At 47.2% G+C, this 16012-nt stretch overlaps 1 protein-coding gene across 3 annotated transcripts in view; it reads right to left on the bottom strand.

Annotated features, from left to right (window-relative positions):
• ASPH (aspartate beta-hydroxylase) overlaps positions 1 to 15069 on the bottom strand; it is a 128547-nt gene extending 113478 nt beyond the window's left edge. For 2 of the 3 annotated variants that reach the window (XM_029069886.1, XM_029069883.1), the window contains exon 1: positions 14876 to 15069. In XM_029069886.1, coding sequence (XP_028925719.1) covers positions 14876 to 14966 — 91 coding nt within the window. In that variant the 5' untranslated portion in view covers positions 14967 to 15069. The remainder of the gene's footprint in view (positions 1 to 14875) is intronic. The other variant, XM_029069887.2, reaches the window with a different exon arrangement.
• Between the last annotated feature and the right edge of the window lie 943 nt (positions 15070 to 16012).

Genomic DNA, 16012 nt, shown 5'->3' with positions numbered 1-16012 from the left:
ATAGGTTAAAAACAACAACAACAACAACAAAACACCCGTCAACAGCCCAATAAAATCAAAGAACTTCCTTACTGCACCTGCCAGGACCATACAGAGACTGTAATACCAAGAGAAAACCAGAAATAAACCTCTGAAATTGATGTTTTTGAGTTTCTTCAATTTTATTTTTTGTTACACAACAGACAGCAGTACAGAATAAGATTACGATACCACCTCAAAAAATTCTTGTATGCTTTGTGTCCCAGGTATTTCAGAGAGACAGGCAAAAATTAAAGAAAAGGTTAAATGGCAGCTACCTAGATAGCAGGAAAGTCATCTCCAAATGGCTGTGTGCAACTGCCACCTACCTCAGGAATGGAAACCAACCAGGTAAAGACTCAAGATGAACAAAGGGGAAAGGCTCTGTGGGAGGGAGCAAGGCTGCTTTTGCTGGCAGCCTTCCTTTGTCCTCGCCTGTGCCTAGACGGATGGATTCACAGGTCCCGGCCTGCTGCACCAATGAGCCCTCAGGGAAGGAGAAGAGGCCCTGGTCCCCCGCAGAGGAGGGTGACAACTAGTGTGAGAGATGTTTTATCAGCACTCTGCATGAACATCTGATAGGGAGTGGAGAGAAAAGAAAAGGAGTATTCTGCCTTGGAACTATTTTGGAAAATCAAGATTTCGTTGTCAGGACGCGCCCAGAGACCTGGAAAAAGTCAAGGGGCCTTGGGCGCTTGGAGCGAGTGAACAGCTAGGGCTGGCCACAGCCCAGACTCCCGCCTGCCCCTCCCACGATCCACCATACCACCAAACCTGGATGCTCTTAAGGTCCTCATTCCTCCTACTCCCCCTCATCAGAGATGAAAGGGGAAACTGCCACGAAAGGCCAGGTCCAGCTGCCTGAAGAATAGTTTGGGCAGCTTGGTCTGGGAAAGAGGCCAACACTGTGACCTAAATGCAGTTGTCACAAGGGATAGGCAAGGAGAGAATGGGGCTGTTTAAATGGCTCTCTCTTTCCCACAGCCCACCTTCCTGGGACAGTACTGCCCTCTGCTCAAGAGACTGAGGGGACAGGCCAAATGGAGAAGGGAGAGGGGAGGAAGGAGGCTGGGAAAAATCAATTCCCGATTGCCTTCCCTGCTCGCCCGACACCACTTGAAGGCAGCGTCTTCCATCAGAGGAATGGGCTGCCAATTCCAAAGGAGTAGGCAGATGGCCTGTCACTTATGTGGCTAGGCAGGTTCCTAGAAGGTGAGGTCACAATAATAATAATAATGATATTTGTTAAGCACTTACTATGTGCCAAGCAGTGTTCTAAGCACTGGAGTAGATACATACAAGGTGGGTTATAAAATGGAAATGAGAGTAACTTTTTTTAAAAAATGGTATTTAAGCACCTACTACGTGCCAGGCACTATACTGAGCCCTGGGGTGCACTCCATCAATGGTATTTGAGTCCTTACTATGTGCAGAGCACTGTACTAAGCACTTAGGAGAGTTTAATACAACAGTTAGCAGATACATTCCCTGGACATAATGAGCTCAATTCTGAGTCCCTCTCTATTCTTCATCTACACCCACTTGCTTAGAGAACTCATTTGCTCCCATGGTTTCAGTTACTATCTTTATGCAGATGATTCCCAGATTTCTCTCTCCAGCCCTGACCAAAGCAGAACTCCTCACCTTCCCACTCAAATCTTGTCCACCACGCCTTCCCCGTCACTGCAGACAATACCACTATCCTCCCTGTCTCACAAGCCCATAATTTTGGCATTATTCTCAACTCCTCTCTCCCATTCAACCCACATATTCAATCTATCACCAAGTCCTGCCAGTTGCACCTTCACACCACCACTAAAATCCACCCTTTCCTATCTATCCAAACTACTATTACACTGGTCCAAACATTCAACCTAACCCACCTTGATTACTGCATCAGCCTTCTCACTGACCCTTCCTGCCTCTTGTCTCTCCCCACTCCAGGCCATACTTCACTCTGCTGCCCAGATTGTTTTTTTCTAAAAACAGCCAAAGCCACATCTCCCTACTCCTCAAAGACCTCCAGTGGTCACCCATCTACCTCTACATCAAACAGAAATTCCTTACCGGCTTTAAAGCAGGCAATCAGCTCACCGCTTCCTACCTTACCTCACTGGCTGCCTATTGCAACCCAGCCCATGCACTTATCTCCTCTAATGCTGATTTCCCCACGGTACCTCAACCTCATCTATCTCACCGCTGACCCCTTATCCACATCCTCCCTCTGACCAGGAACTCCCTCCCAACCCATTTATAAAAAAACACCACTCTCCCCTTCTTCAATGCCTTATTAAAAGCACATCTTGAAGAAACCTTCCCTGATAAAGCCTCCTTTTCCTACTCCCTCTTCCTTTTGCATCACCTATGAACTTAATATTCAGACCACCCTCAACCGCATAGCACTTATGTACATACCCATAATTTGTGTAGCTCTATTAACCTCTGTCTTCTGCAAACTAAGTTCAGTAAAGGGCAGGGAACATGTCTACCAACTCTGTTGTTACTGTACTCTCTCAAGCTCTTGGCACAGTGTTTTAGACACAATAAATAAATACTTTTGATAGATTATGCTGTTAGGCACTCTCCAACCCCTTCCCCAACACAGCGGGAGGCCGGCTGCCGCCAGGACCAGCTCCCACCGTCCTGCGGACCTGTGGTTCCTATTTTTGGACTCGAGGAAGATTGTGGGAATTTCAAACCGAGGGCTGACGGTCTGCAGCAGTGGTGTACCCCAAACCGCCACCCTCCAAGTACTTTCTACTTACTGTCAATATTTTTGCTGGAGATTCAACTTCATTAAATTTGCATTATTCTTCTGACACATGGGTTTTCTCCCAATTAGACTGAGAATTCCTTGTGGGCCAGAGACCAAATCCATATTTGATTTGGGGAAATTTATCCCAGTGCTTAGTGCAGTGCCTTCACGTGTCCCCGGTACTGTAAGGATTTCATTCTCAAACACCACAATAAGAAAAACCCACATTCTAAGTGCACCTTGACCAAGTCCACATGCACGCACACAACTGTTTCTTCTGACTTTGCATCGCCTTCTATCCACACAGCTGCACTTTGTCTAAGGACATTCCTAAATTCCCTACTGGTGCCTCGCCCAAAACAACTGGGTATTTTCATTTCCGTTTTTCCCTAATTCTCACTTCCCTTTCCACATTTTCACCAAAGCTATTTTTAAACTCACCTTCTTACTTTCTTCACATTTGAATTCCCATCTTTAAATTTGTCCAGGGACATACATTCACCCACAGCCCCACGCTCACCGCACCAGGTTCACCATAGACAAGCATGTGCTCGCAGACCTTCCTCAATCATCAGCACCTATGGGATGGACAGACGGACGGAAGGGGACAGACACACATACATACATACACACAACACACACACACAACACACAGTCTCTTTCCTTCCACAATGTCCACCGAGGGCTAGGCTCTCCACTTCGTGTGCTACGGCCCTCTTCACTTCCCCCGCCACCTTCCCTGATTCTCAACCCTTTAAGTGTGACCCGTCCTGAACTGCTCTGCCCTCTGTTCCGGCTGCCTCAGCCCCACACAGCCCCAGTCCTTAGCCCTCCAGCAAGGCAATGTCCCATCTCAGCTCTTCACTCCGCCTCGAGCCTGACCCCGGGAACCCCCCATCCTCTCACCCCACAACTGGCCTTACTTCTTAGTTTAGTGCACCATCTCTCCAACCCAGCTTCTTGGCCTTATATAGAGCAGTGCTCATATTTTTACTTCATCCATCCTCCTGCTCACTGGTCCCAATCTCTGGACCTCAGCTCTGCCTTTTGGACCCTGAACTCTCCCAAGAGTCTAATACAGTGCTCTGCACACAGTAAGCACTCAGTAAATACGACTGATTAAACTCCAACAAATGTCTCCCTTGCATTGTTCAGGCCTCTTGTCACTTGCCTCTGTGACCTTGGGAAAGTCACTTAACTTCCTTGTGCCTCAGTTCCCTCATGTGTAAAATACGAATTCAATACCTGTTCTCCCTCCTACTTAGGAGTGCCATGTACGACAGGAACTGTGTTCAATCTGCATATACTGTATCCATTACAGTGCTTAGTTCAGTGCCTGGAGCTTACCAAATACCACTATTATAATCGGTCCTAGAAACCAGGTCCTGGGCTCCACTTTTTTATGATATGTCTTAAGTGCTTATTATGTTTCAAGCACTGGACTAGGTATAATTTAATCACAGGCCGGACACAGTCCCTGTCCCACAAAGGGCTTTCAGTCTAAGTAGGAGGGACAACAGGCACTGGATTCCCAATTTTACAGCTGAGGAAACTGAGGCCCAAGAAGTGAAGTCACTTGCCCAAGGTCACAGAGCAACCAATTTGCATAGCCAGGATTAGAAGCCAGGTCCTTCTGACTCCCAGGCTCATGCTTTCTCTCCACTAGGCCATGCTGCTTCTCACCTTGACCTCTCTTCTTGCAGGCCTCACACCTGTTCTGGTTCACGGTTCCATCCCATCCACCCATTACAAGGTTCCGGGAATGGTTCCCGCCCCTACAACTCAAAAGTTGCACACACTTCTTGCACTGGTATGGAAGATTGGTCATTCGAGAGCAACACTCTTGTTAGACAAATTCTTCTGCATTTTGAGGTGGTTAATTTTTTCATGGCTATTTAGTGTTATAAATTGCACAGCAAATTCAACAGGCAGGCTTCATGCAGTTGGCCGGGTGATGCTGTTGAAAAACACACATTTTCACTGCAGCCTTTACACACAATGTACCGGTTTGTGATCTTCATCGGGAAATTTGGGTTGAATCAGAATTTCGCAGCATCCTAAGTTTTCTATAAGGAAGAATTCAACAGAAAACACTTATAAAAAACTACAAAAATCCTTTTGATGACAGCATGATTCAGGAACAGTAACTACACAATTTCATCCAACTCAGATTAACTTTCTACAACCCATTATTCTCCCTTGAATGCGTGAGTTGAGTTCTTGAAAAAAACTTTGGTTACGGAGGAATCGCTTCACTGTTGATTGACCATACCGGGGAAGCAGCGTGGCTCAGTGAAAAGAGCCTGGGCTTTGGAGTCGGGGGTCATGGGTTTGACTCCCAGCTCTGCCACTTATCAGCTGTGTGACTGTGGGCAAGTCACTTAATTTCTCTGTGCCTCAGTTACCTCATCTGTAAAATGGGGATTAACTGTGAGCCTCATGTGGGACAACCTGATTGCCCTGTATCTACCCCAGTGCTTAGAACAGTGCTCGGTACACAGTAAGCACTTAACAAATACCATTATTATGAGCACAACGGTTTCTTCTGACACTGTCTTTCCTTCCACCCAGACAGGAGTTGTTGGAAAAATGTCACCTAAGATTTCCCAATATTTTCAATAATTTGAAATCTAAAGTGTAACTCCAGTTTGCAGAGCTCATCATGTTTCAAGAGGCAACCGGGTCCATTGTTGGTAGCTGGGAGACTCTGATGACCCAGGGGAGCTAGCCTCTCCATGGCTGCCCTGACTTTGCCATATTGGCCTAGTAAAATGTACTGGGAGTCAGAGAACCTGGGCTTCAATCCTGGTTCTGCCAATCCTTGTTGTGTAACGTTGGGTAAATCATTTCATTTCTCTGGGCCTCAGTTACCTCATCCGTAAACTGAGGATTAAATCCTCCTCTCTCCAAAAGACTATGAACCCCATGTGAGACAGAGGCTGTGTCCAACCTTATAAACTTGTATCTACCCAAATTTAATACCATAGAGGGAGCTACTTAAGCACTTAAATACCACAGAAGGATCTACTGATCCAGAGGCAAGTGACTGTAGCCATGCTAACATTAAAGAGAAGATGTTGCTGAATGCCAAGGGGTACATAAATGTCACCAGAACCCACCCCTAGAGTGAATAATGGGCAGTAGGAGGACAGTACCCAGAAAGGGCAGTCCCAGGGCCAGCTTTAATAGTAGAAATCAAGACTTAATGTTTGCAGATTTAGCTCAATCTCTACATTCTGCCTTCTTCATTGAGTGGACCCTGGTTTTCGAGGCCAGATTGGAAAGACCGGCAGGAGCAAGGGGTCTGAAATTTCAGAAACCCATAAGTTGGGTGCAAAAGTCCAACAAAGTCCAACAAAACCAGGTCCAGCCTTGTTCCTGCCCTTACTGCAAAGAAAGCCAAATTCCAAGACCACTCCAGTAGCTGGAAATTACCCTCCAGCAAGGGAAGTCAGAGCAGGACAGGGAGTGGGCTGGAGACTGTCCTCAGTGGTAGAGGCATAGATGAAGCCCCTCTGTAGTTTGAAAAATGTCTGGAAAACAAGCCTTCCTCTGCAAAGTTTCTAGAAAATCATAACTCCCCTCAAATCACATTGGAATTTTGCCTTCTGAATTTAAATATTGGAATTCTTATTGGCTGAGGATTCTGGGTGAGTTTTGGATTTGCATTCCCAGCCCTGATGCTGTTGTCCTTCTTAGCAGTACATTAACTTCTATGCCTGTATGCCCTTTTTTTTTTTAAATAATGAGGTGTGGGAATATAATTTGTACGAAAGCACACAGTTCCTAAAATCCTCTATCATCTCAAGTTGTATTACAATTACATGCAACTACAGACATGTTACTAACCATTTCATAGATCATGTCCCGTAGAAACGCCAGGGAAGATTGAGGCTAATCTTGGATTATCAGCATGAGATGTATTTCCTGCAGTGGAAACCATTTGACAGCAGGAACAAGGCTGGGTCTGAGGAAGCAAGCTTTTGAACACTACTAATGGACCCCTCTTCCTGAAATTGCATCCTCTTGCTTCTGCCAATCTTTCTTCTGAAATAGCCTTAAAGACCAAGACCCTCTACCTTCAAAAGCCAGCAGCACAATGAATTCTGGGAGAAAGCAGGGACCGGGCCAGATCTATAGTCACCTTATCTGTATTTAATCTATGGAACAAATTACTTTTTTTTTTTTGCTAAAATCCGCAGGACCCTTCCATTTCCATCAATGGTTCATGAGTTACGTCAGCAATGTAGGCAAGACTCACACTAAACACCTACCAATTCTCATGAACACACCTTCAGAAAACTGGAACAAGGTAAGGCTAACAGGAGTTTCTCTACTCCAGATAGCAAGGGAGCCCCAGTTCTTCTAGTGAGGTCCATGGGGTTATTTCTGGGGAAGGTAAAGTAGGCGCATGTGATGTTTCTTGAATCCAAAGGAAGGACAAGGCTCGTCCAAGGTGGAGAAAAAAAAAATGAGCTGGCTGGAACCACATGTTTTTCATATGTCCGCATGTTACGGTCTTATCCGTAAGTAGTGTCACTGACCACCTGGGGCAGAGGGCAGGGCCAGGAGCCTGGATAGGAAAATCCTGGAGAAAAAACTGCATGCTGCAGTATGTAGGGGTGATTCCTCATCCCACTTCCCAACCAAGGACTCCCAAGTCATTCAGTTTCAAGTGAGAAACCACTATCTGAAGTCTTAAACCTCTGAAACTTATTAGGATAGACAATTCATGGTTTCCAGTACAGGTCTCCAAGCCTTCTAAAAATCATCACATTCAAACAGATTTTTGCTTTATCCACCAAACTGATGCAATCTAAACATTTAACCATCACAAAAATGATGCAAAGAGGTAACTGATTAACCACCACACCCCGACCCAATAGGGGCTTAAGGCACTGAAGGCACAACCGTTTTTTAAACTAGGCAAAGAGGAAGGTCAAAGATACCTGAAATTTTGACATGAATTGTGACAGGTCCCAAAGGAATGCCTTTGAAGCTGCCTTTAGAAGAAAATAAATGTGGTAAACAAAGTATTCAATCTCGTAGCTCTGTCAGTGCCCCAAATTTTGATAAACCTTTGAAAGTTTTTTTTGCCCCTCATTGCCAATAATACACACAAACTTGATCTAAGCACCTAGACTAGGCATCAACAATCTCTAATGAACATGCCAAAGAATGGCATGCTAAGCCATCACGCCTGGCAGAGAATCTATAAACTGGCAGCCCTCTCAATTTAGATGTGAAGGTATTCTCTTTAGCTCTTCCCGGTCTGCATCCATCTCTTCTCCAACAGGAGAAGGAACAAGGACAAGGAACATACCACTTGCTTTGTGTTTCTCAAGCACTTAGCGCAATGCACTGCACCAAGTGGGCCCTCAATAAATACTAATACTGTCACCATTTATTGAGCTACTGCCCACAGTGATTTACCCAAGGTCACCCAACAGACAAGCGGCACAACTGGATTTAGAACCCAGGTCCTTCTGACTCGTAGACTCGTGTTCTATTCATTAGGCCATTCTGCCTCTCACTGCATTTGACACTGTGTGCAGAGCACTATTCTAAGCACTTGGGAGAGTACAATATTTATAGATTTCCCTTGTTGCACCTGGGCTATGCCCGTGCCCCATTATTTGAGAGTAACTGAGTATGACAGAACAGCTCACTTACACAAATGTTACCAGTCCACAACAAAATGGACCTTAGGGACCCGGCTCCTTATTCAGCAGCCTGCCAGCGCATTGTATGCAGGGAATCTGAATGTTTTACCCCTGTGCCAGCTGGTACCTAAGTCCAGGCTGTATTTCTGAATAAACTGAAGGTGCCTAAACCTAGCTCTCCTATCATTATGCAATCCTAGGCCCCCTTCACATCAACACTGAGAACACTGCACTGGGAGAAAATTCAATAGTAAATATGATCCCTGTGTCAAGAAATGTAGCGTTTTGGTGGGGAAGAGAGAAGGCAACACTGAAATACACTGCAGATAGGAGGAAGTAATAGAGCACATTTTAATATCTGGGTCCCATCCCCCCTGCCACTCCTTGTGAGCAAAGAACAAGCCCTGTATTGTATGCTCCCAAGCATTTAGTAGTGCTCAGCACACAGTAAGTACTCAGTACTAGTGATTAATATAAAGATACATTCGTAAGGGCATTGGGAGTTGTGAGTACTCAACTCTTAAGTGGCAAGAAAGCACTTATGTGGAAGTTGGGGAATTGGGGAATATATATATATGTAGATTTGTGTAAAACAAAAAAAAAATTCTCCTTTTAAACTACATGATTGTTTCCCTCTCCACCTCCCCACAGTGGACTGACTATTCAGTATCAAGACTAGATCTTTAAAGGAACCTATTCCTGATCTTTCACTAATGCCAACATCTGCATCATAAATCTTCATAATGGTTGATATTTTTGGTATATTATGACAACACACACATCCCAGGACCTAGAACAGTGCGTGGCACATAGTAAACGCTTAACAAATACCATTATCATCATCTCTTGAGTCTTTATTTCCGTAACAAGTATATCAGTGAAGTCTAATGTCGAATTTGTTAAGTGTTACCTATATGCCAAACGGTGTAGAAAGTGCAGAGGTAGATACAAGATAATCAGGTCAGAGACAGTCCCTGTCCCACAGTCCTACTTAGACTGTGAGCTCCATGCGGGACGGGGACTATGTCCAACCTAATTAACTTTTACCTAGCCCAGCAGTTAGAACAGTGTTTGACACACAATAAGTGCTTAACAAATACTATAAAATAATGGGACTAACAGTTTATGAAGGGACAACAAGCAATTAATCCCCATTTTACAGAAGAAGAAAATGGCACAAAGGGTTTTTTTTTTTAGTTTTTATGGTATTTAAGCACTTACTATGTGCCAGGTGTTGTGGTAGATCCAAGATAACCAGGTTGGACACAATTCCTGTCCCACATAGTGCTCAATCTTAATCCCCATTTTATAGATGAGGTAACTGAGGCACAGATAAGTGACTTGCCCAAGATCCAGCAGACTTTGGCAGAGCAGAGATTAGAACCCAGGATCCCTGACTCCCGGACCAAGACTCTTTCTACTAGGGCACACTGCTTCTCCCGAATAAGGGTCACAGTCTTAATTTGCATTTGACAAATGAGGAAACTGAGGCACAGAGAAGTTAAGTGACTTTGCCCAGGGTCACATTTTCAAAAACTCTATTTAACCAAGTAAATTTAATTGTTTACAAATGCAACTCTTTAAACTATCAAAATTTTCCAGATAGAGCCTGAAAAATCCTTGGCATGGAAGTTATATTGCAGAATGAGTTGAACTCATATTAAATTCACGTCAAAATCTAGGTTAATAAAATTGATAACCCTAATATTTTAAACTGCCCTTTAAACCAATCTGAGAATGTGATATATTCCTCTTGAAAAGGTATACCCCAAGATTCTACTTGTAAAATGTCATCAAGATGCCGGTACCCAATACCACCAATTAAGCTAATAATATTCATTTTTTTTCCTAAATCACTGGAAGGAAAAATTAAAGGACAGAATGAGGCCATTTGCTTGAAATGCTTTACAGGGGTCAGACGAAGCAATTTTTTCCCAAACACCCCCAAATAAAACAATGTATAAAAGCTGGTTTCTGCGACTTCATTCACTGGCATCCGCAGGCCATCCTTAAATTATGCAAGTGTTATGTTATCTTACTTCCATGAAAAGACTACGGAATAACAATTTTCAATCCTCAAAAGCCATTAGGATAACTCGAGGAAGTACTGAGCAATGGACATTTTACAGTGTACACTAGGCTATTTCTCCCATAACTATTCTTGACAGTAAATTAAGCCCTAAGGGGGTGCATTAACTCTTCCTGAACAAAAGGGTAACCTAGTTACTAAGTGTTCTAGCAGGGATCACTGGGGTTTGATTTTAAAAAACAAAGCTCAAAGTAGTTCCAAAAGTGAGCACTTGAATTTCCCCAGGCTTCCACACAAATTTGATTCTCCCAAGATATAGCTTTACTTTTTCTCCCCTTCCGCTCTAACGGGAACAACCTAGAAAGCAAAGCCTCGCCTGGGGCTCTGGGAATCTTAAACTTCACAATGACATCATAAAAGTGCTACCACTTCAGTGCACTAACCCCACAGATGGCTTTAAACTCCTGGCCATTTTTGAAGTGTTCCTACTGGAGAATCCAAATGCCTCCAGCAACTAAGCAAGTTTTTATATGGCACTTAATTGCATTTATTTCCTGCTTGTCACATTTTGGATTTTGCAGAAATCCCCTGACCCTTCTGAGTAACATTTCTGGATATGAGCGAAAGCAGCAAGTTTAAGCACAGCTGTGGGTATCAAAGACAGCCCTCTGCACACAGTAAGCGCTCACATACCACTGATTGAAGAGACCTATGTTCTAGTAACAGTTCTGCTTGGGCACTTTGTAATAGGTTGCATCTTTGCCTGCCTACTCCTCCGCTGCATGCTGTGCACCAGCGTGGACCCTATCGGCAGGGACAAGACCACGCTAGTGGTACTCCACCCGTCATCTGTACAGTAATCAATTCCCCTGCGCAGGCTGCGAAGCGGCACAGTTTATGGCCCACTAGACAATTGCTAGCCCACCTTCCATACTCATCATGAACAACAAACACCTGGACTCAAAATTGGACATCTCAATCACCTGAGCCAACAGGTCAGAAACATCTGATTTGGGTCTTTTTAGCCCCACTCCTTGGAGACTCAGAATCAGTGAGGATAACAAATAGTTTTAAGGTTGAAAAAAGTGTTTTCACTTTCTCAACTGGAAACCCACGGAAAGGTGGTGGAGGGAAGAACAGCCCCTACTTTGCCCATGCAATTGGCACCTGAGATTCTGAGGATCATCATCAATGGTATTTATAATAATAATGTTGGCATTTAAGCGCTTACTATGTGCAGAGCACTGTTCTAAGCGCTGGGGGAGATACAGGGTAATCAGGTTGTCCCACGTGAGGCTCACAGTCTTAATCCCCATTTGACAGATGAGGCACCTGAGGCACAGAGAAGTTAAGTGATTTGCCCACAGTCCCACAGCTGACAAGTGGCAGAGCTGGGATTCGAATCCATGACCTCTGACTTCCAAGCCCATGCTCTTTCCACTGAGCAACACTGCTTCTCTATAGTATTTGTTAAGCACTTAGCACTTACTAAGTACCAGGCACTGTACTAAACACTGGGGTACATACAAGCTAATCAGGCTGGACACAGTAAATCCATACCCCACATGGGGCTCAATCTTAATCCCCAATTTACACATGAGGTAACTGAGGCGCTAAAATGTGTCTATTGTTGGACTGTACTCTCCCCGGCGCTTAGTAGAGTCCTCTGCACACAGTAAGCACTCAATAAATACAACTGACTAGCACAGCGTGGCTCAGTGGAAAGAGCACAGGATTGGGAGTCAGAGGTCATGGGGTCGAATCCCAGCTCTGCCACTTGTCAGCTGTGGGACTGTGGGCAAGTCACTTAACTTCTCTGGGCCTCAGTTACCTCATCTGTAAAATGGAAATTGAGCCTGTGAGCCTCATGTGGGACAACCTAACTCCTTGTATACCCCAGCGCTTAGAACAGTGCTCTGCACATAGTAAGCGCTTAATAAATACCAACATTATTATTATTATCACAGAGAAGTTGTGACTTGCCCAAAGTCGCAGCAGACATGTGGCAGGGCCGGGATTATTCATTCAATTTAATTTATTGAGTGCTTCTTGAGTGCAGACTGTACTAAGCGCTCGGGAGAGTATAACATCAAATACATTCCCTACCCAAAACCAGCTCACAGCCTAGAGAGCCTCGGGCCTATGCTCTATCCACTTGGCCATCCTGCTCTCCTTTAATGAGCCTATACCGAAGAGTGTGGACTGTAAGCTTCCCGAGGACTAAGGTCCTTGTCTGCTAACCTTACTGTCCTCACACCAGCACTTTAATACAGTGCTCAGCGGCCAGTAAGCACTTAAATGCAAAGAACTGATTGGCTCAAAAACCTAAAGAAAACTGCCTATATCCATTCCTTGCAGAAAATAGGAATACTTTTGTTCAAACACTTCAGTTTCATTCACAAGCTCCTCTACTATTGCCCATGCTAAGTATAATAGAAAGCTGAGAAGCACTGAAATATGAGAACTAGATTTAAACCATCTGCTCCTTTCCTTCCCGCTCATTCCCAGACTTGACACGTAAACACATGGTGGGGAATAAAGGTAACTGGGGAAATGAAAAGGAGGAAAGGGGAAAGGCAGCGGTAGTGGCCCAAAAAAAGTCTAGGCTTGACAGGATTCTCCCTTCATCATCTGAAAATCCTAAAAGTGGCAAAATACATTCCAGCAATAGTTGCATTACACCCTTAGGGTAGCAGGGTCAAAAGCAGCCAAATTAAAAGATGGAGCAACGACTTTCAAGTTAAAGCCCATCAGATTTATCATTTGTATTCTCCCACAAACTATGGTTCTTGGTCTACGATGAGGCTTATAACTGCCCTTTGGTATTATTTAGTTTCAAACGGATTTCCTCCAGACAGCTAAATATGAATCCCGGCCCCAGTTCAGGGCGGCATCTCTCTTTTTTCATTCCAGTTCTAAGGAGAAGAGGCTAGAAAATGCACGAGGGCTAAGTAGAACCCCCAGGTGTCCAATCTCCATCTCTGTCCTTGCAGGTGAAATCAGGAGGAAGATGGGATCTGACCGAGCCTCAAGCGCTTACTACGTGCCAGGCACTGCACTGAGCGATGGTGGGGTGCTCTACAAGTTAATCAGGTTGGACACGGATCTTGTCCCATGGGGCTCCCAGTCTTCACCCTCATTTTCCAGATGAGGTGCCTGAGCCCCAGAGAGATGACTTGGCCAAGGTCACACAGCAGACAAGTTGGGGGGACCGGGATTAGAACCCAGGTCCTTCTGCCTCTGAAAGACGTGCCTCCGCAGGGACCCCCAAAAGTCCAGCAGGCCCCCACCCTGGCAACGCCCGCATATGAGAAGCAGCGTGGCTTAGCGGCAGGAGCCCGGGCTTGGGAGTCAGAGGACCTGGGTTCTAATCCCACATCCGCCACTTGAATGCTGTGTGACCTTGGGCGAGCTACTTCACTTCTCTGGGCCTCAGTGACCTCATCTGTAAAATGGGGATGAAGACCGTGAGCCCCACGTGGGCTGGCCTGATTACTCTGTATCAACCCCAGCGCTTAGAACAGTGCTTGGTACATAGTAAGTGCTTAAATCCCATGATGACTACGGCCTGATTGCCTGGGCCAACCCCAGCGCTTAGAACAGTGCTCGGCACCTAGTAAGCGCTTAGCAAATCCCACGATGACGACGGCCTGTTGCCCTGTGCCAACCCCAGCGCTTAGAGCAGTGCTTGGCACCTAAATCCCACGATGACTACGGCCTGATCGCCCTGTGCCAACCCCAGCGCTTAGAACAGTGCTCGGCACCTAGTAAGCGCTTCCCAAATGCAACATGGCTCAGTGGAACGAGCACGGGCTTTGGAGTCAGAGGTCATGAGTTCGAATCCCAGCTCTGCCACTTGTCAGCTGTGGGACTGTGGGCAAGTCACTTCACTGGGCCTCAGTGACCTCATCTGTCATATGGGGATGAAGACTGTGAGCCCCACGTGGGACAACCTGATTCCCCTGTGTCTCCCCCAGCGCTTAGAACAGTGCTCTGCACATAGTGAGCGCTTAACAAATACCAACATTATTAACAATGACTACGGCCTGATTGTCCTGGGCCAACCCCAGCGCTTAGAACAGTGCTCGGCACCTAGTAAGCGCTTCCCAAATGCAACAATGACTACGGCCTGACTGTCCTGGGCCAATCCCAGCGCTTAGACCAGTGCTCGGCACCTAGTAAGCGCTTCCCAAATGCAACAATGACTACGACCTGACTGCCTGGGCCAACCCCAGCGCTTAGACCAGTGCTCGGCACCTAAATCCCACGATGACTACGGCCTGATTGCCCTTGCCCTGTGCCAACCCCAGCGCTTAGAGCAGTGCTCGGCCCCTAGCAATGCCCCTGTGATTCTAGTTTCAGGACGGGCTGGGGGAGGGGGGTCCGGTGCATCCCCGGGCTGCCACTGACCTCTCCGGGAGCCTCCCCCGGGGCCGCCGCCTCCGCCGCCGCCTCCGCCGCCGCCTCCGCCGCCGCCTTTGGGGTTCTTCCTCGGGGCCATTGCACCGGCGGGCCGGCGGCGAGCGCTTCGCGGAGAGTGTCCGTTTGACGGGAGCGGCGTGCAAAGGACCGGCTGCTGCTGCTGCTGCTGCTGCTGCTGCTGCTGCTGCTGCTGCTGCTGCTGCTGCCGCCGCTGCCTGCACCGCTGCGCGCGACCGACCCAGCGCGCGCGCCAGGCGCGCCACGAGGCTCCTCCCTCCTCCCTCCCCCGCGCCCGGCACCGAATGACGGGAGCCCCGGCCAATCAAAGCCAGGCTCTGCCAGGGAGGCCCCCCGCCCCCCCCGCTGCCGAACGACGGGAGGCCCGGCCAATCAAAGCCAAGCTCTGCCAAGGAGGCCCCCCCCCGCCCCCCAGCTGCCGAACGACGGGAGGCCCGACCAATCAAAGCCAGGCTCTGCCAGAGAGGCCCCGCCCCCTCGCCGGCGAAGGAGGGGAGGCCCGGCCAATCAAAGCCAGGCTCTGCCGGGGAGGCCCCGCCCCCCTCGCTGCCGAACGACGGGAGGCTCGACCAATCAAAGCCAGGCTCTGCCAGGGAGGCCCCGCCCCCTCGCTGGCGAAGGTGGGGAGGCCCGGCCAATCAAAGCCAGGCTCTGCCAGGGTGGCCCCGCCCCTCCGCTGCTACGCAACGGGCTGCGCGTGCAGTGTAGGGCGCTCCCGGTTTTTTCCCCACCCGTGGAACGTGGCAAAGATGGAAGCGGCGCGCGCTCTCGCGAGCGTTGGCGGTGGCAGCGTGGCTCGGGGGAAAGAGCGCGGGCTGGGGAGCCGGAGGTCATGGGTTCGAATCCCGCCACCTGCCCCTGGGTGACTGGGGGTCAGTCACTTGACCTCTCTAAGCCTCACTGACCTCATCTGGAAAATGGGGATGAAGACGGTCAGCCCCACGTGGCCAACCTCATCACCTTGTATCCCCCAGCGCTTAGAACAGTGCTTTGCACATAGTAAGTGCTTAACAAATGCTATTATTATTATTGCTATTACTATTATTAACCCCCTGATCACCTTGTATCCCCCAGCGCTTAGAACAGTGCTTTGCACATAGTAAGTGC

This window comes from Ornithorhynchus anatinus, chromosome 7, assembly GCF_004115215.2.
Source record: "Ornithorhynchus anatinus isolate Pmale09 chromosome 7, mOrnAna1.pri.v4, whole genome shotgun sequence".
NCBI lineage: Eukaryota > Metazoa > Chordata > Mammalia > Monotremata > Ornithorhynchidae > Ornithorhynchus > Ornithorhynchus anatinus.
The sequence above is the reverse complement of the archived record's forward strand: the minus strand, read 5'-3'. Positions and strand labels throughout refer to the sequence as shown.